Source organism: Astatotilapia calliptera, chromosome 16 (assembly GCF_900246225.1).
Source record: "Astatotilapia calliptera chromosome 16, fAstCal1.2, whole genome shotgun sequence".
In the NCBI taxonomy this organism is placed as follows: domain Eukaryota; kingdom Metazoa; phylum Chordata; class Actinopteri; order Cichliformes; family Cichlidae; genus Astatotilapia; species Astatotilapia calliptera.
The window spans coordinates 19,996,580-20,023,190 of NC_039317.1; the positions used below are offsets into that span (position 1 = coordinate 19,996,580).

At 38.2% G+C, this 26,611-nt stretch overlaps 1 protein-coding gene across 2 annotated transcripts in view; it reads left to right on the forward strand.

Moving 5' to 3' along the window:
• The first annotated feature begins 99 nt into the window (after window positions 1-99).
• stk39 (serine threonine kinase 39) overlaps window positions 100-26,611 on the forward strand; it is a 33,122-nt gene continuing 6,610 nt past the window's right edge. Inside the window, exons 1-16 of one of the 2 annotated variants that reach the window (XM_026145248.1) lie at window positions 100-345; window positions 1,846-1,958; window positions 2,218-2,326; window positions 3,730-3,868; window positions 4,181-4,236; window positions 5,280-5,389; window positions 8,366-8,467; window positions 8,828-8,961; window positions 9,104-9,152; window positions 10,322-10,387; window positions 14,522-14,644; window positions 15,369-15,398; window positions 15,814-15,870; window positions 16,622-16,683; window positions 26,088-26,140; window positions 26,338-26,406. In XM_026145248.1, coding sequence (XP_026001033.1) covers window positions 240-345; window positions 1,846-1,958; window positions 2,218-2,326; window positions 3,730-3,868; window positions 4,181-4,236; window positions 5,280-5,389; window positions 8,366-8,467; window positions 8,828-8,961; window positions 9,104-9,152; window positions 10,322-10,387; window positions 14,522-14,644; window positions 15,369-15,398; window positions 15,814-15,870; window positions 16,622-16,683; window positions 26,088-26,140; window positions 26,338-26,406 — 1,378 coding nt within the window. In that variant the 5' untranslated portion in view covers window positions 100-239. The remainder of the gene's footprint in view (window positions 346-1,845; window positions 1,959-2,217; window positions 2,327-3,729; window positions 3,869-4,180; window positions 4,237-5,279; window positions 5,390-8,365; window positions 8,468-8,827; window positions 8,962-9,103; window positions 9,153-10,321; window positions 10,388-14,521; window positions 14,645-15,368; window positions 15,399-15,813; window positions 15,871-16,621; window positions 16,684-26,087; window positions 26,141-26,337; window positions 26,407-26,611) is intronic. The other variant, XM_026145249.1, reaches the window with a different exon arrangement.

Below are 26,611 nucleotides of genomic sequence, written 5' to 3' on the forward strand. Positions count from 1 at the left end.
TGTATAATAAAGCATCTTAATCACTAGTCACTGTCTCGAGCGCGCGCGCACGCGATCCGTTATTTTCCGGGTTGTGCTCGCTCTGCGGTAGAGGCGGCTCTTCCTCTCCTGCAGCTGCCAGCTGACACTAACACTGAGGAGGTGAGGTCAAATTTGACTCTCTCTCTCTCTCTTCCTCTCTCGCTGCCCGTCAGTCTGAGAGAGAGGCTGCTAACAAGCGCAGCATCATCATCTTCATCATGGCGGATCAAGGCGACTGTACAGCTCCTGTCCACCACCCGCAACCACCGCTGACAACCAGCTGGCCAATTACCCGGGAGTCCTACGAGCTGCAGGAAGTCATAGGTTAGTGTCCGGGGATGTACTGAACGCCGTGTAACTATCGTGGAAACCCAGCCCGCGGCGGGTTATCGGAGGTGAATGACGACGAGGGCCTACCGGCTTTTTCATATGCAGCAGCCTCCCGCAACGCTTTGCAATGCGGATGTTACCAGACACAGTCAGGGACTACCGGTTCACAGCTCACGAAGCGGAGTCGGGTAAAAAATCTGGGCCGCTGCACGCGCGTGAAACTGTCACGTTCAATAAGTGGCTCTCCGGCGGGCTCCGATCACCGAGCTTGACTCCAGCTGTGCTGATTTTATGGCACGTGTCCAGTTTATTAGCAGCTGCTTAAATCACAGATGCTGCGGATCTGTGAAGGCCACGTCGTGCCGTCTGTGGTGGCAAATAACTTATTATGTCCACATGACGAGCTAAATATACAGCTACTTAGTATTCATACAGCTAATAATAGCAGTAATGGCGATCATTAAAAACTATGGCAATAGAGGAATTGTTACTTTTAAAACAATAAAGCTTGCCCTAAAAAGTCACTCCGCCGCTGTGTTTTCTAATTATTATTTTGATTGTTTAAAGTTAACACGTGATCGCTTAAGTCCAAAAATTCAAGAAATCCAGTTTATACTCATATTAATTAGAGAAAAAAACTTTAACATTTTTTACATTTATCGATTCAAATGATTAACACAACTTTTCTGTTGTGGACTAATGCGTTATTGATTAATTGAGACACATGACTCAGTTTGTAAGCATAGCTTATATGTAGCTGCAGTGTGAAGCATTGGTGTTATAATATTCCATGTTGTTGTTATCCTGCAGAAAAACCAGCAGGTATCTGCATTAACTTATTGTTAATATATCAGTTAGTGTTTATTTTACAAAGACATTTAAAACTTAAACCTAACTTATTTTATTGCATGAATCACCTAATGCTGAGTTATATCACCTGAGACATAATACTGCTAACCTTAAATGCATAGAAGAAAAGCAGAGGGAAGCCATATGCATATTTTTGGCAGCTGCATGCACTGTGCACATGAGCTGACAAGTCAAATCATGAGTGATAAGAAGTAGCGCCTCCGCTATGTGCAGCTGACAGTGATGAGTAAGTGAGACCGCCCGCCCCCCCCCCACACACACACACACACCTCAACTTGTAGAAAGTCACAATTTGTGATGTGTTCTCTGGTGTATCTGCTTCTAACAGTTTGTAAGCAATATGTCATGTGTCACAGCATCTTGGTGTGAACAGCTCTGCTACTACACAGCGTGGCCTGATTTGTAATGAGTCGAGTAAACGACTCATCATATTGATAAAAAAAAAAGAAGAAAAAAATAGAAGTTCTGTTATTTGCTAAAACAGAAAAGCTGGGAATCTGTGAGCCAGACAAATCCATAAAGCTACAAACTGATGCTGAATTTAGTCTTCCAGCTGTGCGTAATGCAATTCCCACTTGGCTCCTGTTTACTTTGTCATAGCTTCATTGTGGCTCTAATTCTCAGGCAGCGGGGCCACAGCTGTTGTGCAGGCAGCCCTCTGTACCCCCAGACAGGAGCGTGTAGCCATAAAGAGAATTAACCTGGAAAAATGCCAGACCAGCATGGATGAACTATTGGTGAGTACAATAAATACGGGCTGTTTTCTCAACCCAGTGTTTTGTTTTTTTTACACCACACCCGATTCCTGTAGTACTACTTAACTTCTGCTACATATTGTTATGGTTCTCATTTATCTATTAATGCAGTTTGCATAGAAATCTTCTAACTTTCCTGTTGTTTATGCAGCTCGTTGCAGATTATTAAGATAAAGCAAGTGCCCTGAATAAATGAGATGTCCTGTATGTGAAATATCCTGTCATTTGCTTCTACCAATAGAAAGAAATTCAAGCCATGAGTCAGTGCAACCATCCCAATGTTGTCACATACTACACCTCCTTTGTTGTGAAGGATGAACTCTGGTTAGTCATGAAGCTTCTGAGTGGGGGTAAGCTTCACCTGACACGGGTGGCTTAGTGATGCATTCATGCCATTCATGTGATAACATAAGTCTTAAATGCCCTTACACCGGTCTGTGTTTAATCTGATTAAAGAACAGCAGTGTATCAACCTGTGTTAATGCCTAGTTGACAAAAAGCGTTACATCTGAGAAATTTCAAAACTTATTATAAAGCCAGTTTCAGTATAATAATCCATTATAATTAATAAAAAATTTTTTTTATCAGGTCAGTTTAGTTTTGCTTAGACTCCAGTAGTTTTTGCTCAGTTCAGTTTTTATTAGTTCAGGTATAATCATTTGTAATTGGTAAGGTTTAATTAAGTTTTGCTTTATAGTTGGAACACTTGTAGATATTGTCCTCACAATACAAATTTGACCACACTCATGAAGACTAAAATTAACGACATTTGCTCGTCGTTTTTATTTAATTTTGTAACCGTTATATATCTCTGTAAGTAAACTAAGTAAGTAAGTAAACTTTATTTATTAAGCGCTTTTCACAGACAGGCAATCACAATCTCTGGGACAACAATTGTAGACCAGTGTCGGGGTTGTTACTCCCAAAAAAATAAAGCAGCACGTAACTTAATTACTCTCCACAGAAAGTAATAACTCGTTACCGTACTTTCTCATTACTTTGTAAAATTACCTGAAACATAATGTTATATAATTACCATTTAACAATATAAACCTAAGGATCCAATCCTGTACACCAACACAAATCCCTAGGTTTCTTTTAGTGTTTAATTATGAACAAAAATCTGACAACACAACGGAAAGCTGAAAACGTAACAGTGATTCTGCTTTACAAATGTGCACAGGTAGGAAGTGAGCCTGACTGCTCATCACTGCCTTTAATACCTGTTGAAGGTCAGGCTCTGGCTGCTGGGCTGGGTTCTGCATACACTCAGGTTTATCATCGCTCTGGGTTCTTGGCTAGTTTTGTGTTAGCAGACTGTCCGTGCAGTGCTATTAGGAGCCAAAGTTACCAGTACAATGTGGTTGTTTCTTTTCTGTACAGAGCTTGCACTTTACCATTGTACTCTTGCTCTTTTGTACAATAAAAATAAAAGTAATGTCCATATCTTCGCAGTAAACCACTCTGACATTTTCCAGCACACGAACTGAAATCAATGTAATGTGATCGCAGTAACACCCAACAGTGGTAACTAACTAGGAAACCATAGGTTTAAATCACTGAATTAAGTAATTTCAGCTGTAAAGACAATACAATAAGCTGCTCCCTGCAATAAAACAAATCTAAAAATACCAAAATATACAAATACACAAACACTGAAATGTAACATAAATTAATCACTCAACAGATTTTTGTTTCCCATTATTTTCTAAAAATTAACCATGTTTTCTTTTCTTGGCTGGCATCTTTTTAGGATCTATGCTCGATATAATTAAGCACATAAGCAAAGAAGATGATAAAAATCGAGCTTTAGAAGAGCCTATCATTGCCACTATTTTAAACGAAGTTCTGGAGGGTCTGGACTATCTACACAGAAACGGACAAATTCACAGGTATTGGTTTATATCTTTTTCCTCTGTTTAATCAACATTGTTTGATTGAAAATATGATCCGCTATCTAAAAAACCAAGTGGTAATGTTGAAAATGAACACAAATACGTTCATTCATTGGATTGTAGCTCAGCCGTGATCTGTACACTTTCTGGTTATCAAGGTCAACGTGAGTCAGACTTAACCCTCTACGACCCCCATGGGCATAGTTCTATATGGTGATGGTTAGGGCGACACGTTAACAGGAGTGGAAGAATCAATGCTGCTCCACATGACTTTGTTGTTTGACTGCATTAATGTTTTGTTGACCTCAGGGATGTGAAAGCTGGGAACATACTACTGGGGGAAGACGGATCTGTTCAGATTGCAGGTTTGTTGAATACTGTGTAACACTCTCTTAAACCTCTTTTTTTGGTTATTTTCACACTAAATGCATGCACTGTATTTGTGGTAAGATGGTGGAATTGATTTCATAGGTTGTAATAATTAACAGAGAGCAATAATGTATGTTTACGTTTTCTTTTTTTAAATTCGAGAATCATAATTCTCTCCTAATTATTGTGTGTCAGCTTAATCAGTTACTCCATTGAAGCTGTCAGCTTTTTAATGCTGTCTGTTATATTTAATTGAAGTGACTGATTATAGCCTTTAATAAAAACAATTACAGGAATTAGAAAAAGCAGTTGACTCTGTAATAAAATAAAAACAAAATATCTGCAGGTTACCAAATAAGCACAGCAGGATAAGCACAAGTGTAACTCGTTGAGTTAATTAGTTTCAGGGTCCTGATGTGAATGCATTATTTTGGCTGATACTGGATTCACACTATGTTGCCTGTTGTTCTTGTTCTTAAACAGACTTGTTGCAAAGCTTACACTCACTAGCCATGTTATTATGTTATTAATTGTTATTAATTGGATTCACCTTGCTAGTACTGGGTTGGATGTACTTTTCCACTCAGTATTACCTAAATTCTGGAATAGATTCAAAAATAATGCTGACATAATATCACCATACAGTCACTGCAGATTTGTCAATAATAATAATAATAATAATAATAATAATAATAATAATAAATGATAATAACATTTTATTTGTAGGCACTTTCCAAGGCACTCAGAGACCGAAATCACAGTATGCGCACAAATTTTGAATCTACCCGCTTTGACCAGCTCATTACATAGGCATGCATGCAGCACTCATTCCAGAGGAGATCAGCTTTTCATACTGTGACGCAGTAAACAAGCTAAAATGAAAATGAACAATTCTGATGTATTTGATGTTCAATATTTACTCTTTACCCTGCAGCAGTCACACAGGGTTTTGACCCAGATTTTTAAATGAGCCAATTACCATGTGTTGTTGTTCTAAAATCTTCTCTGTTGTTCTGATGCTTTTCTTTTGTTTTTACAGATTTTGGAGTGAGTGCATTTCTAGCTACAGGGGGTGACATGACTAGAAACAAAGTTCGAAAGACCTTTGTTGGCACACCATGCTGGATGGCACCAGAGGTGATGGAACAGGTGAGTCTGTTTCTGTCGAGGCAAGAGCTGATGAAAACTTTTATGTTATGTACTGGAAAAAAATGCAACTGGTCTGTTTTGGGTTTTTGTATTCTAGTCTTTTATTAACTGTTTTCTGTTTGGTTTCACTATCCTTGGTTTTTGATTATAGGTTTAGGGTTTGATTCCATATTTTTCATCCCTTTACCTTGTGCAATATTTTCTGTTATTTTTGAGCTCTTGATGTTTTGTCCCAGAGTGGATTTTCTTTAAACTTAGCTTTGTTAGTTTGGGTTGGTTGTTATCTTCCCTCAATGTTGTTGTGTTCTGTGCCTTCCTTTATATCTTCAAGTCTGTGTTGCCCTATGTTAGTTCTTTCATGTATCAGCATTTCTTTGTTTTAGCTGGTGTTATGCTTCAGTTCCTGTTTTACTTTTTTAGTTGTCCCTTACGTTTTGTCTTGTTTTACTTCCTCCCCAGTTTCATTGCCTTGATTGTCTACATCTGTGTCTAGTTTGCTCCAGTTGTTGTTCACTTCCCTAAACACCCCATGTGCATCAATAGACAATTGTTTTCTTTTTGTTTTACATATTTATTTATTGGTTATAACAAGTTTTACATAATACGCTGTGATAAAATAAGAGAATAAGAGATAAAATAATGACAAAAGACATAATGATTGAAACAAAAATAAAGAAAATCATAATGGGGGGGTCAGACAGACATATCAAATTAGCACAAATTACATTTGTCAATATAGCTAAAAATCATGGGAGGATGATTATGGAAAAGCTGACTTATTATAAAGAGTGTTCTTGTGTGCTTACACCTGTCCTCATAGCTCACTGGGTTAAGCAGGTGACCCATATGGCAATAGACCAGCGGTCCCCAACCTTTTTTGTGCTACGGACCGGTTTAATGACTGACAATATTTTCACAGACCGGCCATTAAGGTCTCGGATAAATACAACAAAAAAAATGATACAACCAAGACAAAAACTGTGGTATTTTGTAAATAATTGACACGAATTCACAGTGTAATTGTGTAACTTTATTAGCAGCGTCTTCTTGAAACACATCCTCCTGCCCCTTAATGCTCTCTGATCGTTATGGCAATGCGTAAATATTTCTTTCAAAATAAGACACACAAGTACAACACGGGAAAAGACCCAGGGGAACAGACTTATAAACCCTGAAAACCATAAATTTTACACCCGAGCCTCAACTCTTGCGGCCGGTAACAAACGCGGCCCGGTAATGTTCTAGAATTTTGTCCATATGGCCCAAAACATATCCAGTTTGTTTCTTAATACATAAGTTATTTTCTCCAGAGTTAGTATAGATGTCAGTCCATTAAGCCGCTGAGAAAGTCCTCATAGTACAGTATTTTCATGTACTCTTTTGGGTTGTGTTGCATTGCTTTCTGGGCTTTTTATTTGGTTCTTGTATTTTGCTTTTAGATCTTTTCATCAGACTGCTCACTTTTGATTCATTCAGTCTGCCTTTGTTTCCTCCCTTCAACACTCCACAAACATAAAAGCAGCAGCTAGGCTGCTAACAAGCACTTGCACATCAACCCTGTGCTTGCTTCCCTTCACTGATCATTCATCCATCTTCTTCTGGTTATCCAATTCAGGGTTGCTGGGGGGCTGGAGCCTATTCTAGCTGTAATAGGGTGAGAGGCAGAGTATAGTCTTGACAGGTCGCCAGTCTGTCATAGGGGCAACACAGAGAGGCAGACAACCGTTCACTCTCACACTCACACCTACAGCCAATTTAGAATCACCAATTAGCATGTCTTTGGATTGTGGGTGTAGCCAGAAAGAACCCACATAGACACAGGGAAAATGTGCAAAGTTCACACAGAACCCAGGAGCTTCTTGCTGTGAGGTGACAGTACTAACCACTGTACCACCATGCTAGCTCTTCGCTGGCTTCCAGTGAAATTCAGATTCAATTTATTAATCACTTACAAGGCCATACATGGTCAGGGTCGTGCACATATCACAGATCTGCTGAGACCTTGTTTTTTTATTAAGGCCTATTAACTGTTATTTTAAATCCAGCTTTTAAGGTTGGAACACATACACTTTGAAACAGCCTTGCAGGTCAGCTGATTAAGTGGTTTTTTTTTTCAACTTCTACTGAAAACCTTTTTTTTTTTAGCCTTTATTATGATTATGATATTAGACTGGAAGGTGAGGGAAGATGAGCAGTAAATGGCCTAGGACAGATTCAGACCTAGCCTTCTGCAATAGTCTATTGCAGTGGTCTTTTCCCGTGTTGTACTTGTGTGTCTTATTTTGAAAGCAATATTTACGCGTTGCCATAACGATCAGAGAGCATTAAGGGGCAGGAGGACGTGTTTCAAGAGGACGCTGCTAATAAAGTTACACAATTACACTTTGAATGCGTGTCGATTATTTACAAAATACCACAGTATATGTCTTGGTTGTATCATTTTTTTTTTGTTGTTGTATTTATCCGAGACCTTAATGGCCGGTCTGTGAAAATATTGTCGGGCATTGAACCGGTCCATAGCACAAAAAAGGTTGGGGACCGCTGGTCTATTGCCATATGGGTCACCTGCTTAACCCAGTGAGCTATAAGGACAGGTGTAAGCACATAAGAACACTCTTTATAATAGGTCAGCTTTTCCATAATCATCCTCCCATGATTTTTAGCTATATAGACAAATGTAAGAACCTTAGTGTGAATGTGTTGTTTTTTGTACTGTATGTTGGGATATTTACACTTAAATATAAATGTGTGTCTTCATCCAGACTGTTAAAACACATAAAAACTGCTATACAAAAAAGTTATTATTATTATTATTATGTAAAATGTATTTGCCTGATCTTGTCTCTGCTTAATGCTAGCCCTTTTTGTAATGGAATGCTGTTATTTTTGACATGACAACCAATAGCAGCATTGCCTTAACATGAAGCCTTAAGCATTACTTTGGTATTATACGGTACTGTAATTCTGTGTCTGCAGGTTCGGGGCTATGATTTTAAAGCAGATATATGGAGTTTTGGAATTACAGCGATTGAATTGGCAACAGGCTCTGCCCCCTATCACCGCTACCCTCCCATGAAAGTATGTGTTCATTCAGTGTTATTTAATCAGTCTTGTAACATATACTGGTGCTGGCAAAGAAAAAAGAAAAGGAAACTGGCCATAAACCTTGATAAACCTTCTCCTAAATAAACGTCTTTGAGGTTTTCTTAGTAATGATGAATTTTATGTGGAAAGAGAGCAGTTTGGCTTGCTGCTCTTTCTGTAATTGGGAAACCTAAGAGCTAATAAACAGGCAGCGTTTCATCTAAGAGATACTCATCTTTATGTTCCACAACATTTCCCACAGTTTCCTGCTCTTAGTTTCTTTTCCTCATCTACAGATTTTGTACTGGTGGTGAAATGTGTTGGCAGTTATGACCACTTCTGTTGTCTTTTCAGGTTTTAATGCTTACCCTTCAGAATGATCCACCCTCTCTAGAGACAGGTGTTGAGGACAAGGAAACTTTAAAAAAATATGGCAAATCATTTAGAAAGCTAATATCTATGTGCCTTCAGAAGGATCCTGTCAAAAGGTTAGCAACATGTTTATGTATCAGGCAAATATATCAATGGAGAGAGCTGATGCAATTATTGGTCAGTGAAATGACCCAATCGTGACTAACATTCAGTAACTGTAATGATGCTTTCTTTTTTCTTTGTTTGTTGTATCTCTAGGCCTACAGCCGCAGAGCTTTTGAAGTGCAAATTCTTCCAAAAGGCCAAGGTATTTGTCTCATCTCACTATCTTTTGTTATTATTGCTGTCCGTTTGGATTTATGCCAGCGACGAGTCAGATATACACGCAGTGAATGCTTTTTTTATGCGTTTTTGATGTTTATACTTACTTGGATGAATCAGCAATGACATAAAACATAACCTAGCTACTATTATTTAATATATATGAGAAATAGTAGTATTATTTAAATGTTGTTCTCTTATAATAAGCACTGTGTATTCCTGAATTTTTTTTACTATAATAGTGATTAGTTAAGTAGTTAAATGGTGAATAGCCAAAATCTTTATAACAAAGTTATAAGATTACAAAATCCTTTTTTTCCAAGTAGATTAGCAGTTAGAGAAATAGTCTTTTTAAGGTCATTTTAATTTTGTGAAAAGTACTGCAGCCTCATCTTGCTGTTTCTGCATAGCCAGTAACCAATTTATACCAGGGACTTAATAAATCCATTTATAGTACTGTGCAAAAGTCTCTAGCCACCCCTCCATTTTTTATGTTTTGCTTTCACAGAGCCAGACCTTCGAATACGTTTTAAACTTGAGCGATAGTTCTCCAGCTCTCTGAAGTTCTTTCTTTCTTTAGACATGGCGGGTTTTTTCACTAATCTTTGGTCCAGTTTTTTACCTGACCATTTTCAGATGATTTTCTTTTGTTAAGCCACTTAACACTTAAACACAGTGGAGGCTCTTATCGTGCGTTCAGCCAGTGGTGTTGAGGATCTTATCGAAAATGGTTGAACTGTATATGTAGGAAAGTATCGTAAGATTTGTATCCACCATGCCTTGCCATCTGGAAAGTGTCCGTTTGACAAAAGCTTTTTTTTCAGAACGACAATAGTCCCAAACACACTGCCAAAGCAGTAAAAGCATAACTGAATAGAAAAACACACAATGAAACCTTGTCAGTCATGGATCCAAGGAAAAGCTTTAAATGTCCTTCAGCAATGTCCTTCTGTTTTTGCCTTATATACAGTATTTTCTTGCATGTTTGCAAATGTTTCAATAAATCACAGCACTTATTTCTCATTTTCCTTGCAAAATATAAAGAAATAAAAGGTGTGTCAAGACTTTTGCTCAATACTGTACTTCTCACGTGTCGTCCAGCCTTTGGATTTCCATCCGTCTAACTTAGTTATATTTTGACCATTTTTTTCACAGAACAAAGAATATCTGGTGGAGAAGCTTTTGAGTCATGCACCAAAGATTTCTCAGAGAGCGAAGAAGGTATGTTTGGGTAAACATTCTAATAAATAACTCAGCTATTGACTCAACATGAGCGAATTATGGCAGCAAGGAGGAACTGACTGAAGTGTCTGTCTCACACAGAGAGCTGCATTTCCAGTCAACACATGCGATGCTCTGCGACTTCCTTCAGCACCTCAAACACTTTACACCCTGTTGTGTAGATTATGTAAAAATATGGGCAACTGCCACGTAACAGTCAGACGGTACAGCTGTGTGTCAGTGGTTTCATGTGAAGCTCTTTGCATGTGTCACGCCGGAGACAAACAGGGTGAAATTAATTGTTGTGGTTAGGTAACAGAAAGGAGCAGATTATTGCTCAGTTCGCTTGCTCTGTTTCCCACTGGTCACAGTTTACTGAGAGGAAGTGCAGCTTTTGGACACAGCTGATATTGACTCCACATAACATTACGCCTGGATGGCCAGGACAGAAGTGGGAACACGGGCCAATTGCCAGAAGGCAGAGTGCAAGTGAGCGTAGAGGTGGAAATTCACTGACATGGTAAAGGAAGGACATCGTAGATAACATGGTCATTTCTGTGTATGACGTCGTATTTACGCACAAACATAGCTTGGCATCAATAGAAAGGGAGATGACTATGGTGGGTGGTATGTGGAAGTCATAACAAAGAATGCTAAATGGATATAAACAAGTGCTGCAGTATATCAGAGTTTGACAGTTAAGTTTATTACAGCCATCACCTTCTAATTTAGGCTGTATTTATGGTCACTGATACACAAATTATGCAAGCTTTGCAATTGGAGCCACATTACTTTGAACTTGCACAGCAATATTTGTGCCAGTGTGAAATGGTATCACTTTCAGAGAGTATAAAATGGATTCTGTGGAGCCTTTTAATCACAAAGTGGTGATGCACAACAACTGTGTAGTGCAATGAATGCATTTTTTACATGTGTATTCCTCTTAAAAGTACAAAACAGACAGCATGCAGGGTTTACAGGTAGTGTCTGATACACTTGATAGCTTTGCTTTGGGAAATGTGTGGGCTGCAGAGCCAGTGTCCTTGTTGCTTTGTCCCGATTTGACCTGCAGAGTCATCTACATTATAAACTCAGCAACATTACCCAAAGCTTGCAGACACAAGCAGTATTATAGAAACACTGTCATTGCAGGATGTTGCGACCTTGTGGCCCTGGTTTTGTTAGATCTTATCTCAAGACTCTCAAATCGTCTAGATCGTGTTCTCAGTGCACCTCTCTTTGATCTGTATTTTTCCCTTCTCTTCACGCCTTAGTAACCAGTTGCTCTTTTTCTAATGTTTTTCTCCTATGTGGTATTTTACTGTCAGCAAATGTGGGATTCTTCTCTGATGAAACAAGTCGACCTAAAGCCACACAGCTACTCTTTGACTCTTAAAAGAAACCTGGCTTCTCCATTAACCTGCTCCAGTGAATGAAAGGGAGATGGCAGATTCTGTCACCAGCAAAGTAATTTAAGATGATAATGGAGCTAGAACATTACTCCTTTATCTAACAAATGGAACTAGGATTCAGAAATGACTTGCGGAAATGAGAAATAGGAGAAACTGACTCTTACAGAACATACAAACAGGCATTTGCGAGGGATTTTGCTTTATTTTAAATAGAAATGTTATACAGGATCATAGCCAGCCATTTAAAATGAAGGTGTTTGTGGGTCCAAAAAACAGCAGAGGGCACCCTTACACCCAGTATTGAGTGTCTAAAAGAGAAACTAGCAGGCTTTATATTAGTTCAAAGGCCAGATAAAACTAATGTGTGCTTGAATCATTGATTTGTTGCATAACAAAAAGTAACATGTGATAAGATTGGGATTGATATCAAGTTCAGATGTATGGTCTGGTGCACAAATGATGATGCAGTACTGATTGACTTCTGCTTGAATGCTTTCTGCAGCCTGATTTCTAAAAGAGCAAAACAAAACAAAACACAGCTTTGTACCAGAGTGTGTCGCAGTGTCTGAAAACGCCGTTATGAGCGACCGCCAGCATTTTTAGATTCTGAACATACAATGTTTCTGTTCAATCTTATTTTTAGCCTACATTTTTGGTTCATTTCTCAGTATTCTTCTTTCTGTGAGTGAATGTCAGCTGGGTTTCATGTATGGCTGCCCAGTGCATTGATCTGTGTCTGTTTTGCTCAAGGACCCTGAGCAGAACTGGGGGAGTCTTGGTTCTGTGTCAGGTTTGGAAAATAAACCTGACACCACCACAAGGGTAGTGCTTCTTTAACTTTGACCCCATCTAGAGCTGGGGAATTTTTATGACTCTGCTGCCAGTGGCTTACAGTTTTGTGTGCTCCCTTCTGTAACACTGTGGTGCCCTTGTGTCTCATCTCGCATGTTGCTTCTCTTACATGCTTTAACTGTAGAAATGCAACAAATTATAGGCTTTATGTATTTAGGCTTTGATTTGCCATACTTACTGTTTTTGTCTTGTTATACTTGATACATTTTCAGTTGTATAACTACTTAACTATAACTACTATAACTACCATAGTTAAGTCATTTATTTTTTCTCTTGTATTTATTGTGCTATGCCAAATTATACCTACTGAAATGGTATAAGCAACTGGTGAAAAGTTCTTTCTTTCTAGTTCAGTGTAGGTTTAGTCAATATATATATTTAGTTTTTAGTCACATTTATCAGATGGTATAATACAGCACGTGTATGAAGGCTGCTGACTCACAGTCATGACAAGCCGGTCTCCAGAAACATATGCAACAGTGCTTCCTTGTGTTTATGTTGACAAATGTAAGACTAAAAATAAAGATATTTTCTGTAAATTTTAATTTAGTTTTGTAAGTACACTAAATTGTTTAAGTTTGTTTTTATTTTTTATCTCAGTTAACTAAATGGGTTTTGCATCTATTTGGAAACATGAGTTTATTTGTGACTATAGATGTTATATACTAGTCAAAAAAAGAAATGCAAGATTATGTTTGAACTACATTACCATATGCATAAACAAGACATTTAGTATGAGTTTTTGGGCCTCCTCTGGGCGTGATGGAAGCATTCACTTGTCTGCACATGGTCTGTACAAGTGTCTGGCTCTGTTGTTGAAGAATTGCTCTCCAGTCCTGGATGAGTGCATACTGCAGCTGTGCAGTGGTCATTGATTGTGGCTGCCTCTGATGAACATGCCCACCCAGCAAGTTCCAGGCATTTTTAGTAGGAGACATATCAGGAATAAATGCTGGCCAAGGAAGTAGCTGGATGTGCTCCTGATCCAGAAAAGCTCGAGCTACTCTGGCAGTGTGGGGGGTAGGCACTGTCTTGCTGAAACAACTGCAGGGTGGGGTGCTGCTGCAAGAATGGCACAAGTACAAGTTGGAGGACCGCATTTTGGTACCTCTGTTCAGTTCTGCCAAGAACAGTCGCATCAGAGACAATGCTCTCGTGGACACCGTGGAAGTGTGCAGCAGCTCAGACACACATGCCAGTATCCAACTTGCCAATAGCCCAGACTCGGTCAGATTCAGTCAGTCGTGGCATGAAGACACTGATAACAATGTTGCACATACACTGTTTTGTGTGCTTTAAGACCACTGGCTTGAAAATGCTGTAAACTGAAGCAATTCTGCTGTGTGCAAGTTGATTTGTCTTCCATAAACAATTTAAAAATCATGCAGTTGACTAAAACCAATTGGGCAGCATATGTTTGGGTTTCAAAATGACGATGTAATGCAAAGATTGAAAACTTTTTCGCAGCAGTTGTATTTCTTTTTTTTGACTAGTATCTTTTCTAATATCTAAATCACAGGAAAAAAGGATGTTTGATTTTGTGACGTTTGTCCTAACAAGAAAAACTTCTAAACTTTAAACTCCTTTTTTGGTTACATAATAAAGATCTTTTCAGAACCAAGCAGTACCTTTGCCACTGCAGTACCAAACATACTTAACAGACTAAATGACTTGAATGTGGCTTTGTACGTTCACCTTTCATGTCACAAATGCGCAGCCACGTTATGTAAATCACTGAGGTCAGTGCTCTTATTTAAAGGTCTGTAAAAGCTAATGGACTCATGGGTAAAGCACAATGTACAGACACATGAAGTCAAAGGAGCACAAATAATTTAATTAACATCGTGTGCTGGATGTCGTAATGCTGCAGGTCAGGAGAGTCCCCGGCTCCAGTGGCCACTTGCACAAAACAGAGAATGGAGACTGGGAGTGGAGTGACGACGAAATGGACGAGCGCAGCGAGGAAGGCAGAGCAGCGGTAAATCAGGGCAGGGTAGGTGAGACTCCACAGAGGGAGGCATTAATCAATGTGTTTACTCTTTTATGATCATCATCAGTAAAAATCATCATCAAAAGAGCCAAGATATTTTCTCGTTTCAGTCTGAAACTGTAACAGAACTATAACTTCTGCACATAAATTCCGAATATGAGTTATTACGGTGTTGCATGTCATGTCCAACCCGCAGATCAAACCATTATGCAACTTTCCCTTCTGTCTTAGACACTGTGCATTCCGCCCCTTCCTGATTGGTTAGTTTTTTTGGATAGCAGATGGCTTATCTCTGAGAGAGCCTGTCATGAGGTCGCTGTAATGAGCTGGAAGATAGCTGTAAGGATTTGAGGCAGGAGGAACTAGACAACTATGATCAAAGAGCCCTTTGATAAAGACTCCCAGCTTTAATGTATGATGCAATAAATAATACTCTACCGGCAGTAATGATTTACGAAAAGGGTTGTTTTTAAGGTATATATATATATTCTTCTTTTCAACACGGATGTGCTTTGGTTTGTTTTTTGCAAACTTCGGGCTGCTTTTCAGTGTAAAAAGAAAGGTGTAGGCATATGTGGATGGATTGATATATACACATACAGTCTGTGAGCAGTGTATGGCTTATATAAATTTTTTGCTCTTTGACAAACTAAAACAGAACATATAAGATGATTATTACCGTGTGTCTGACAGTAAATATATGAAAATGTTTTTTTCCCCCCTCCAGTCACGAAGGGTCAAAGATGACGCCAAAGATGTAAGTTAGATATTCCTCTCCTACACCAATTTGAACTTGCAAAATATCTTAGAATATCTAAAAAGAGTCATAGTCAAACCGGCCATATCCTTCTGCTGCTTTACAATTCGATAAGTTGCCAAAGGGGTATTTTTATTTTTAAATTCACTTGACTGTCCTACTTGAGCTGCTGCTTGTGTAAGAATCATGAACTCACTTAATTAATGTTTATTTCTCTGCTCGCATTTTTATGCAGTTTCATTAAAAAATGCCACGAATTTGATTTAACCTGTCCCATGAAGAGAACAAAATGCTCCTCATTGATTGGTTTGAATTGACTTTCCTCTGTTGTCTTTATACGATGAGCTCTGATTTGATATTTACCAAGGATGTAATAGCATTTGCACAATTATGCCTCACATTTTGTTCCTCCTAGAATGAGGAGGATGCCAACAATGTCCCTATTGAAGGCTTGTCTATTCAGCATCCCCAGGTGAGGGATTCGGCAGCAGCACCAATTTGACATGATTCAATGACCTTGATTCCACTGTGATTGTGTGTGTTTGTGTTCATTTCTGCGCGTGCACACTTAGAGCGTGTCTGTCTGTGGACGTGTCAGTGGGCGTATATTTATGTGTGTGTGTGTGTGTGTGTGCTTGCGTACATGGAGACGGTCGGTCTCCTGGAGGGATGCTCTCAGCAGTAATAACTCAGAGTAAATGGTTGTCTGCCTGACAGTGCTAGCTCAGTGACTGGGTGTATCTCATCTGAAAACTCACTGCCATTGTATCCCATTTTCTTTGGCTTTTGTCAGTCTGAAAATGAGCCAAAGCAGTTTGAGGTGTAGTCTTGTGTCCCAGTCAGGAATTAACTCTGACAGCTTCTTAGCAGTCATTTCCTTTCCATAATATCTCATCCTTGCCATATAAAAAGCCCATTCGTAATACGGTTTTGACGACAGTGATAGACCCTTACACAGTAAACCTTCATGTCTTGTTCCTTTTCTTCTCCCTTAAGACTTTCCCTGCTGCTGCAATGAATTTAAGACATTTTCCAGTAAAAAAAAAAAAAAAGAAATCACATAGTATGTGCACACATTTCTTGTTTATGTTCATCTTGAAGTTTGCAGAATTTCATGCTCTCTCGTGCATGCTTTATGTGACTCTCACTCCTCTTTTTCACAGTGAATGCTTTTGCCAGTCTGATGTTTAATCTGCTTCATCACCAGATATTTTCTCATGCAGGTTGAACCGTATGAGAATACACCCTTCATTCAAGGTGCTGTGAACATGGTACTACGGCTAAGGTGAGACTGAGAGACACACATACACACATGAAAAAATCGTCAGTGAGATCTATTTTTCTAAAAGCAGTAAAAGCAAAGAAATGTGCAAGTTTGTTATCTCTGAGTTTAAACAATGCAGGCTTCTAATAGACCTAATGATCTTTGGCTGCCACAGAAGGGATTTGGCATCACCGCTGATCCCCTTATCTCATGTTGTCTTACCGCTGTAGTCAGAGGGAGGGGTGTTACACATCATTGCCTCTCGCGGTGCTCCACAATCTGCTTTCCTCCTTCCTCCCTGCGCTTATAGCACCTCACTCTTTTTGCTGCATTATTCAAGACATTGCTGTTTATGGAAATATTCCCGTGACTTAGGGCAGGCTTGCGATTTGGTCACATAATTTTGGCAGCAGGTGGGAGTTCAATTACCTGTGTGGTGTACGGAAATGCATTGTTTATATCTTGGTCTGTATTACTCAGAATGAAACAAACAGAGAAAAGAAGTAGAGAGAATGGATGCTGAATCGGACGGACCAATATGCATTTTTGGACAGCTGAAAGTCTCCCTCTAGCTCCCCGATGAGCCCGGTGCTGAGCACGCTCTTGCTTGAATAGACACCTGAAGGTCTCTCCCCAGGTGTCAATTTTATTCTGTGCTTACCAAGAAAACAATATCTTGCATGCAACAGGTGACGGCTACCTGTTCATTGGTGAAAATTGACTATTCTAACCTGGTGGTGAAAACGTGCAGAGATTTGATGGTTTTGGCTTTTTCTGCTCTTCCATTTCACAGCTTTAAACATGAATTTAGCTTTAAATCAACTTTAAGGAAGTTACATGTGTTTTTAGTAGTACGCCATTTTTCCTCAGCCAGCAAATGACATTGTGTCCACAGAGAAGAGCATTCACTGCGCTTGGTATCATTGTCTTTTTAGGTGAATTTGTGTAGTAGAGATATAGATGTGATACCTAAAATGTAAATCCACATGTTTGATATCATTTGTCAGAAAAAGGTACTGAAAAGCTCCCTCTTCTTTCAGTTACTCATATATTATAATATTTCTGTGTCTTTATCTACATTTAAGGTTTAAAATGCTGTGTTTTGATCATTTCTGATGTTTCAGACAGCAGATGTAACAGTGGAATACCAGAATTTGTCATTTCTAGATATTTAATGTCCTACTGAACATGCATTTTCTGATTTCAATTGCAAGCAATTTGGTGCTGGCTGAGAAAATGTTTCTTTAGGAGTTATTTGACTTTTTCATTGTTAAGAAGCTTTTGGCTGGTATGTTTTAAAGTGAATCAGTGGGGCTTTATAGGATGAAAGACTGCATATTTTGGGATTTTCTTTGGCTGTGCTCCTGAGTTGTGGGGGCAGAAAGATATATTTCTGGCTTTCGCAAATAGGAAGAGGCTGCATAAGAAGCAGTGGATTTAAGAGGGCCGATTAAATAAAGGCTTTAGCTGGAATTTGTCACAATATTTAATGTTTGTTTTTTTGCTATGTTTTTAAAAGTTGAATTTAAAACCTGAACTGAATTATTACTGAGGTTTCACTAGCAATGAACAACTCAGATTTACTAATGAATTGAGTAGTTCCAACTCTGACTAAAAATCAGTAAAACTAATTATGAATAAAGGTTCTTGACCTGACGTTAATGTCATTTATGAGCTGCCACTGTGTAGCAAATGCATCTTTTAAAAATTGTTGTCTATAATGAGTAATTAGACAATTTCATCTTTGTTCTTTTTGTCATTTTGGGAGCCTAAATCATATTGAATGTTGTTACTTGTGCATTATTTTACAAAGTCTTTGAGAAGCTACATAAAAAAACCCTCATCAATTAGGAGAAGTTTAAAGGTTTTCAGATGGTGAATACATCAAAGTAATTGCATTGCAAAGACAAAAATAAACAATTAATTGGTCTCCCTTCTCAGCTAATTAGCATGAGTTCATGGTAATAGGATCCCCTCAGTAGCAGAGGTGTAGGAACAGAAGCGCTGTGATTGGTTCACTCTTTCTGGGTTTTCTTTTTTCTTTTTTTGCAGTGTCATTGAGAACTCCTGAGAATAGCAATGTCAGCAGTTTAAAGGGGAAACACTTTTGGTGCAATGTCACTGGAGCTTAAAAAGCCAAAATAGAACAGATGCAAATTGATTTAGCCAAGAGGTGACATTTCCTTGTGTTTTCTTAAGACTCTTGTTTATAAAAGGTAGCTAGAAGTTGACAAATGTCACCTTAGCTTCTGAAATATCATCTTGATATTAAATTTCAGAGAAACATAAATGTAGTGTGTGTGCTTCTGTCAGACTAAGCCTGGAGATATGGGTTTATTGCTTGCGAGCTTCTTGACAGTTGTTTGTGAAGCAAATAAACCTTTCTGTCTCGCTAACATTTGGAAGATTTATCCACCTCACCATCTGCACAGGCAAGCTGCTAGTAGTGGAAGTCGCTGGCACATTAATAAGGCCATGATTTCTCACCAGTTCTGGTTAATTATATGTTTTTGTGTTTTAGATGTTGTTGAGACAAAATATGAAGCGGTTACTCTGGATTCACATTTTTACTTTTCTTTTTACTTATAAATGACAGACTCATTAATAACAAAATGAGCTGTTAATAGCCAAGTTCACAATTAATTTCCTGAAGAGTTTGTCATAAGAAACTTTGCAATTTGGTATAAAGAAAAATTTCCTTGATAGACTGACTACTATTTATAGTTAATTAAAGTCTTTCTCCTGCCATCACCAGCCAATAAAAACATCTTTTAATCAAAATTACACATTTTAACCCTTTTTTGACATGAAAGAAATCCTTTCATTCCTCAAAATTGATTTTATTAGGCAGTAGAGCAGGATTTTATTAGTTCCTGCTTTACTGCAGCATTTCTCTGTACTTGTCAACGCAGGAAACATTATTTTTACTACAAGTGCCCTGTGTTTGTCAGGGTGAAACAGATGCAGGATTTATGGTACTGCATTTATGTCCATTTGTGAAGGTGTTTTCCTGCATAAAGGTTTATGCAGCCTATGCAAATGAACTTGTTTTCAGTCCTTCAAAAAACCAACAGCACGTAGCTTGATGTGGATGACAGTGTGCACAGGTCGAATGTTGATTTGTTGGAAATTGGGCTACAACAGTTGAGTTCACCGGGAATAGGAGAACTGCAAAAAAAATATCTTTCCTTTCCCAAAGGGTCGCTGCAGCTCATAGATTTGTATATGTGATTTGGCACAGTTGCAAGGCTGTGTTTGTGTCTCAAACCCGTGGAGTCAAATTTGTCTCAATAGGTTCACAAATGTGTATGATAAGATCCACAAGCATAAACTAAGATTTACAAATGTGTACAAGTGTCTGTGGATAATTTTGAGTACTTACAAATGCATGCTTCAGTCCACACATGTACACAGTAAATAGAAGACATGTACATATATTTTTAAAAATACATCAAAAATTAAATAAATAATCATAATTTACACAAAGCCTCTTAAATTCAGTTTCTCAAATCTGATCATTTTCACTCTTCTACAAGTATCTAAAAATATTTGTGATATTTCACTTACAGATGGTTAAATATGCACGTATCACCTGACAGTCGCATATCATCAAGTGCACGTGTCGCTTCTAATGCTGATAACTTGACATAGAATCACAAATTCACAAAAAGATACATGAAGCTATATTTAATTGCAAGTGGAAAACTGGGACACCTGAGCATCCTTTGTGTTTCTGTGTTCTGATATTTTTTTCTAAATGCACTGAATAGCTCATGGATTGCATGCAGATTTGTAACCCTTTTGAGATTAATTTAACTTAAACAAATGTTTCATGTGCAAGGCAGTGCACCATTGACCTAATAACTTCAGCATGAAGAGCACAGAAAGCGTCTGTAATGGAAACTAGAATTGTTTCTAACACTAGCTTTGCTTCAGCTCTTTGCAAGAACTTTGTTTTTTTTTTTCCATGAATAGCTAAAGGACCAACAACAGCACAAACAAGAGTAGCCTGCAGAGCCGTTATTTGTGACATTGCCCCTGGTTATAGCTAACACCTACAATATGTAGATGATGGTCTGCATAACTATACATACAGGCAAATATGGACACAAATGCATTGGATTGGAGCTAAGACAAGGAAATAGCATAGAGAAACCAGTCAATGTTCAACATAAATGCTCCTGGTTTGAAATAGAGCCAAGGATGGAACAAAACAGTGTCAGAGCTGGAACATTAAAGGCATACTCTGTGTATTTTAGGGGTCATAGCTTCAACTTGACTAATCTAACACACATTATGAAATCATAATTTACTAATGATAGATAAATCTGGTTACCAATTTCACAAGTTAGCCACATCTTGTTTAGTCAAGAAAATTGGTTTGTTGGGTTTGTTACATATGGAACCGCAGTTCTGTGAATCAGTGTTTCTAAAGCGTTCACTCGTTTTCATTGAAAAGTCTTTAACTATTAGAAGCCATATTCTCCACAATTGTAATTTGTGGGGTTTTTTTTTGGAAAATACAATAAGTTGAACTATTCAGCTGGCGTGTGCTGACATAAAGACTAGCTTACTGTAGTTCAGAGGTATCAAATTCGTTTTGCAGTGTGCCTCAATTTGATCTCAAGTTGGTTGGACCAGTAAAACTATTGAGAAACCTCTTAATTGTTAATTGCCTTATGTCTCAGTTTTTACACCTTAGCAGTTAAAAGGCTTACAGGGTATTGCTGTTACCCTACTCTGAGCGTGGACAGGCTTACACATTAAGAATTATTATTTCAAGGAAGTACTGGCAGCTTGTTGTGTAATTTAAAAATTAAAAATAAAAAATACAGTTTGAACTGTAGCTCAAACAACAGCTAAAACCTTTATAGTGATTTGTAAAAAAAAACAAAAACCAAAATAATATTTTTTTCTGTTATTTTAATGGAATACTAACAATAAAAGTATATTTAGTTTTTATTTTGTTTAATCTATTACTTACTGTGGTGTCTTTGGCGACGTTTACTGTTGAAAATACAGTTTTTTTAGTCCATAAATTTGGAAGAAAAATTAGTTTTTTTTCCAAAGCCATACAGTGGGCTTGATGTTTGACACCCCTGTTGTAGCTTAATAAATATTAAAAGATTAGATGATTTTTAAAGGACAATTTACAAATTCAGATAATCATTTCAATGAATTTAACTGAACTACTTCCTCGTTTGTCCTCTTTCTTCTTCTATTAATATGCAATCTTTCCTCAAAGAGTCAGTTTCCTACAAAATTTAGTTTATCTGTTCTGTAAAAATGATTTACTTTCAGCATAGTGGGACTTTTGTTTGTTGGCCATGGCTTCATGGCGTGCGTTACATTTGCATTTTCTTATCTAAAAATTCCAGCTGGCTTCATTATCAGAAACCTCAGTGACAGCCGACAATGCTGCAGTGCACTGGTGAAACCTGAAGACATTTTTAATGGATTGCACCGGAGATTTCTCTGCCTGTCTCCATTATGTAAAATAAAATGTTCATTAAAACAATATGATCTACTTATTAGTGGATAAGCAGTCCGTGCATGTTATGATTGTACCTCAGGTATGTTGTTTTTTTTTGGGAAGAAATGGGTACTCTCACTTGTTCTTTTTGTTTTTTTACAGTCACGTGTGTAACTTAGCTCACAGTGTTGTCACATAAAAGTGTTGTTGATGAAATGCAAACTTTACTGTGTGAATCTTCAGAGGGGTATCTCCATCCTCAGTCTGCTATACAGGGATAATCCCGAATGATCCAGGTGGAGTCAGTAGACAGAACATTTTCTAAACACTCTCCGCGGGCTTTCTACAGAGGAAGCAGATTTAAGTCCGATTTTTTTGGGCATGTTTATAATCATCTGAAATACACGTTCCCTCATCAGCCTTGGCAATGTACACTCTCAGCTTCCACCCTGGGAAAAGAGATGCTTACATCCATCTGCTCCACCAGAATTTTTTTTCTTTTTCAACAGCAAAATGTTTTTAAAAAAGTTAATCTGACTCACAGTTAAGTGCTAGTAAATCCTGACTCTCCCCATTTCTTATGCTCTTGCCACAAACAAACTCATTATGGATATGTCTTGACCTGTTTGTGTGTGTGTGTTGACTTATGGCTCTGATCTAATCTAAAATCGGGGTTGTGGACTAGCTGGCTGAGTTATTAAACCAGACTACATACCATATTAATCTTCCCCTACATGCAGTTGTTTTGAGAGGTAGTGCTGTCAGGCCGTGCCTTTATCAGAAGAGAGCCGCTCCCATGTCACAAATGCATTTTAAAGACAGATTTCTAATGCATGGGATGCAAATGAATGCAAGCTGATGCTGCAAGAGGCTGAAAGGCACATTTTATCAATGCAGTCAAACTAGCTGGATGTTTGTTTACATTTTACTACAGTCTACAGTTGAGGCTATACTTCCTCAAAATTATAGTTGTATTTTAGAACTGTATTCTCTAATATAATATATGTATTTACATTTACAATAATCACAGACATATGTTAAACTGTGATCATGCATAAATTAGGAAATACAAAGGTTTTCTGCAAATTTCAAAGTTTCAAAGTTCTAAGGTTTTACATATCAGGATATAATAGTCATTAAGTAAATAGTCTTAAAATTGAGTAAATACAACCTCAGATGAACAACAACACATGACAGATTACACTAAGACAAACTACAGAAGCAGTTTGCAAAAAACTAAATGCATCCTATGATTCAGTTGCTTTAGCAGCAACAACTTCAGTTTCTAATACTGTTGATGAGGAATTTTATCCCACTACCCTTTACAAACATTGAGGTTTGCTGGCATTTGTTTACGTACAGCTCTCTCAACAGTCAACTACAGCAGCGGTCCCCAACCCCCGGGCCCGGTACTGGGCCGCGAGAGTTGAGACTTGGGTGTGAAATGTATGGTTTTCAGGGCTTTTAGCGGTTTTTAGCGTTATTTTGTTATCGTTTTTTTCATTAACTTGGTTTTCTTGGGTCTTTTCACGTGTGTTACGAATAAATCTTCTTTTTTTCGGTACCGGTACTAGTTTTATTTTGTTGTATTTTTCTGCGACACCTTAAAGGCCGGTCTGTGAAAATATTGTCGGCGCAAAAACGGTTGGGGACCGCTGAACTACAGTATTTCAGTTGAGCTGAGGTTTGGGCTTTGACTGGATCATGGAAACACCTTCGTCCTGTTCTTTTTAAGCTGCTCTGTTGTAGATTTTCTGCTGTGCTTGGAATCTGTTGAATTTCTAGTTTCAGCCAAGCTTTAACTCAGTGATTGCAAAGTCCCCAGATCCCTCGTCTGCAAAACGAACCCAAATCAACACTCCCCTGCCACCGTGCTGGTATGAGGGATTTTTGCTGATATTCTGTGTTTGGGTTTCTCTCTATGACGCTGTGCATTATGGCTAAACATCTTCACTTTGGTTTGATCAGTCCAAAGGACATTTTTTCAAGAAATCTTGTGCTTTGCTCAGATGCAGTTTTGCAAACCTAAGCTGTCCTGGCATGCTATTTTTAGAGACAAATTCAGTCTTTTTTCTAATTTTACTGTCATGAGCATTAACTTTTAACAAGTTACATGAGGCCTGTAGAAACTGAGATGTAGCTCTTGGGATTTTTGCATATTCTGTGAGCATTGCACAATCCACTGGGGGGAAGATTCCTGGGACACCTGAATGCTCCACATCAATGAAGAGGCTTGTATAGCGGTGTTCATATTTGCTGATGATCAATTAAGTGCATTTGTTTATCCCGACATGGCTGTTAGTCTCCCTCTTAGTTTTTCACAAACTGCTTCTAAATCTTGGGTTAATTTGTGTTAGATAAATAAGGCCACAGTGAAAAATGTTGTGTCCTGTAATTCATCTGAGGTTGTATTTACAGAATTTTAAAACCTGATAAGGAAGAGATGATTCGTATTATGCGACTGTCCTACTTTCACCAAATTATGCTTCTAAGGAAGATTTTGGTAATTTAGCTTCTAACAAAGAAACACATTAATAAATTAATAATTTTATGTAATAGCTGCTGCTTTTCCTAGGCTGTTCATTCGCTGTTATTATGCAAACTGCCTCAGTGTGATTAGCATCATTTATTGACACCTTTAATTGTGTAGGCTGCTAAAGTGGGGGGTTTTGCTATCACTGTGATTATGAGAAAGAAGTTTTCCCTGCTTGCAGTGTTTTAACATCACGTCATTGTTTTGATTCTGCAGCCCACAAGTTCACTTTTTTCATTTGACTCTTACCACTCTCGTTAGGTTTTTTTAAATGAGAAAAAAAACTCATAGTATGTACTGCACAAAGGTAGAGACAAACAGACATCATTCGTGACCAGCAAGCGCAACACTTAGTTAGGACACAGCTTATCCACCTTAGTAGAAATTACTGAAAAAAACTCCATTACTTGAAAGAAGAATTATGAATATTTATAGAATATAAGAGTAAACAATTGTGAAATTGTTCATTATCAATCTAATAATGAGGAGTTACCATTGTGACTTACAGAAGAGGAATATAGTGAAATATGATATGCAGAGAAATTGGTGGAGTGGATGAAACAGAGTGTTGCAGAGCAGCAGTGACACTGACATCACACAGGGAGAGAGAGACAATTTTCGGCTTAAAAAGCTGAAAAAATTGGGAGGGTGTGTTTGGTTTTTGACATGCAGAGAGCGAGGCTTGTTAAATATGCATAAAACGGTGCAGTTGCGTCTGTGTGAAGTGCCTTGCAGGCTTTGGGTTATTAGTTTGCAGCTCTCCTTAGTAAACTAAATATTGTTTGATGGGGGGGCAAATATGGTTTTAACACAATCGCTGCAGTCGTTACAAATGACGACACAAATGGGGAGGGTGAAATACAGATCTGCACGGCCACTGCATGAAGAGCACATTTATTTATTTATTTTGCACATGGAATGAAAAGCCCGACAGACAGATGAAATGACTGTTACCCGAGAAGCAGTGAATAAGAATAACAGAACACTAGTATATCTGTGACCCCGGTAGGTCGTCGTCTTGTTTTTCCGAGGTGGGTTCATATAAGGAGGTGTCCTGATGAGGTTATGTTCTCCTAATGGACTGCTTGTAACTAGAGTGTGAAGAAACGATGACTGCGTTCGCTGCAGTTTCACCCCAGCTCATAGCAGGACGGTCATTCTAGAAGATGAGATGCGCTCTAACTTTCTGCTTGCTGTTTCTACTTCTGAACTGTCTACTCTTGAAACCTGGGGGGAGTTATCTCTTCACTGTTTGATCACTTCTCTTAGATCACTGGAGGCATTTTCATTTCTGCTTTCATCCTGCTTGTTTCTAACATTGTGCTGCTCAGGTCATGTCTTCGCTCTGCTCTGCAACAAATTTAAATCTACCATTTCAGGTACTGCTCTGCAATCACATCCCCTTGTCTCTTTTTCCAGGAACTCCAAAAAGGAGCTGAATGACATCCGGTTTGAATTTACTCCTGGGCGAGGTAAGAGCTCAGCCTCAATTAATTAGGAATATGCTGTTCCCTATGTGATAATATCACCACATTAGATGACTGAATTGTTCTCTGTATAATGGGTAATGGCACTGGGCTCTGGACAGCATCTGATTCAGTCTCTAACACAATCACCTGCTAAGTGGCATGTATGAGGTCCAATATTTGTCATGTTATTCTCTCACAAGACACTGCTGATGGGGTTTCCCAGGAACTGTTCTCAGCTGGACTGGTCAATGGGCACGACGTTGTTATTGGTAATGCTGTGCCTCTTTATTCTCATAAATTGTGTTGTTTGAATACATAGCCTGCTTACTGGAAAACATCATCTTGAAATAATTTGTTAATAGAAAACCTATTACCAGGATGAATTACATTTAAATTGGATCTTGGAATAACTAAAACTGGTTTTCTAGTCTTCATATTTACACTAGACTGCTCTTTCATTGTGGGAGCAGGAGC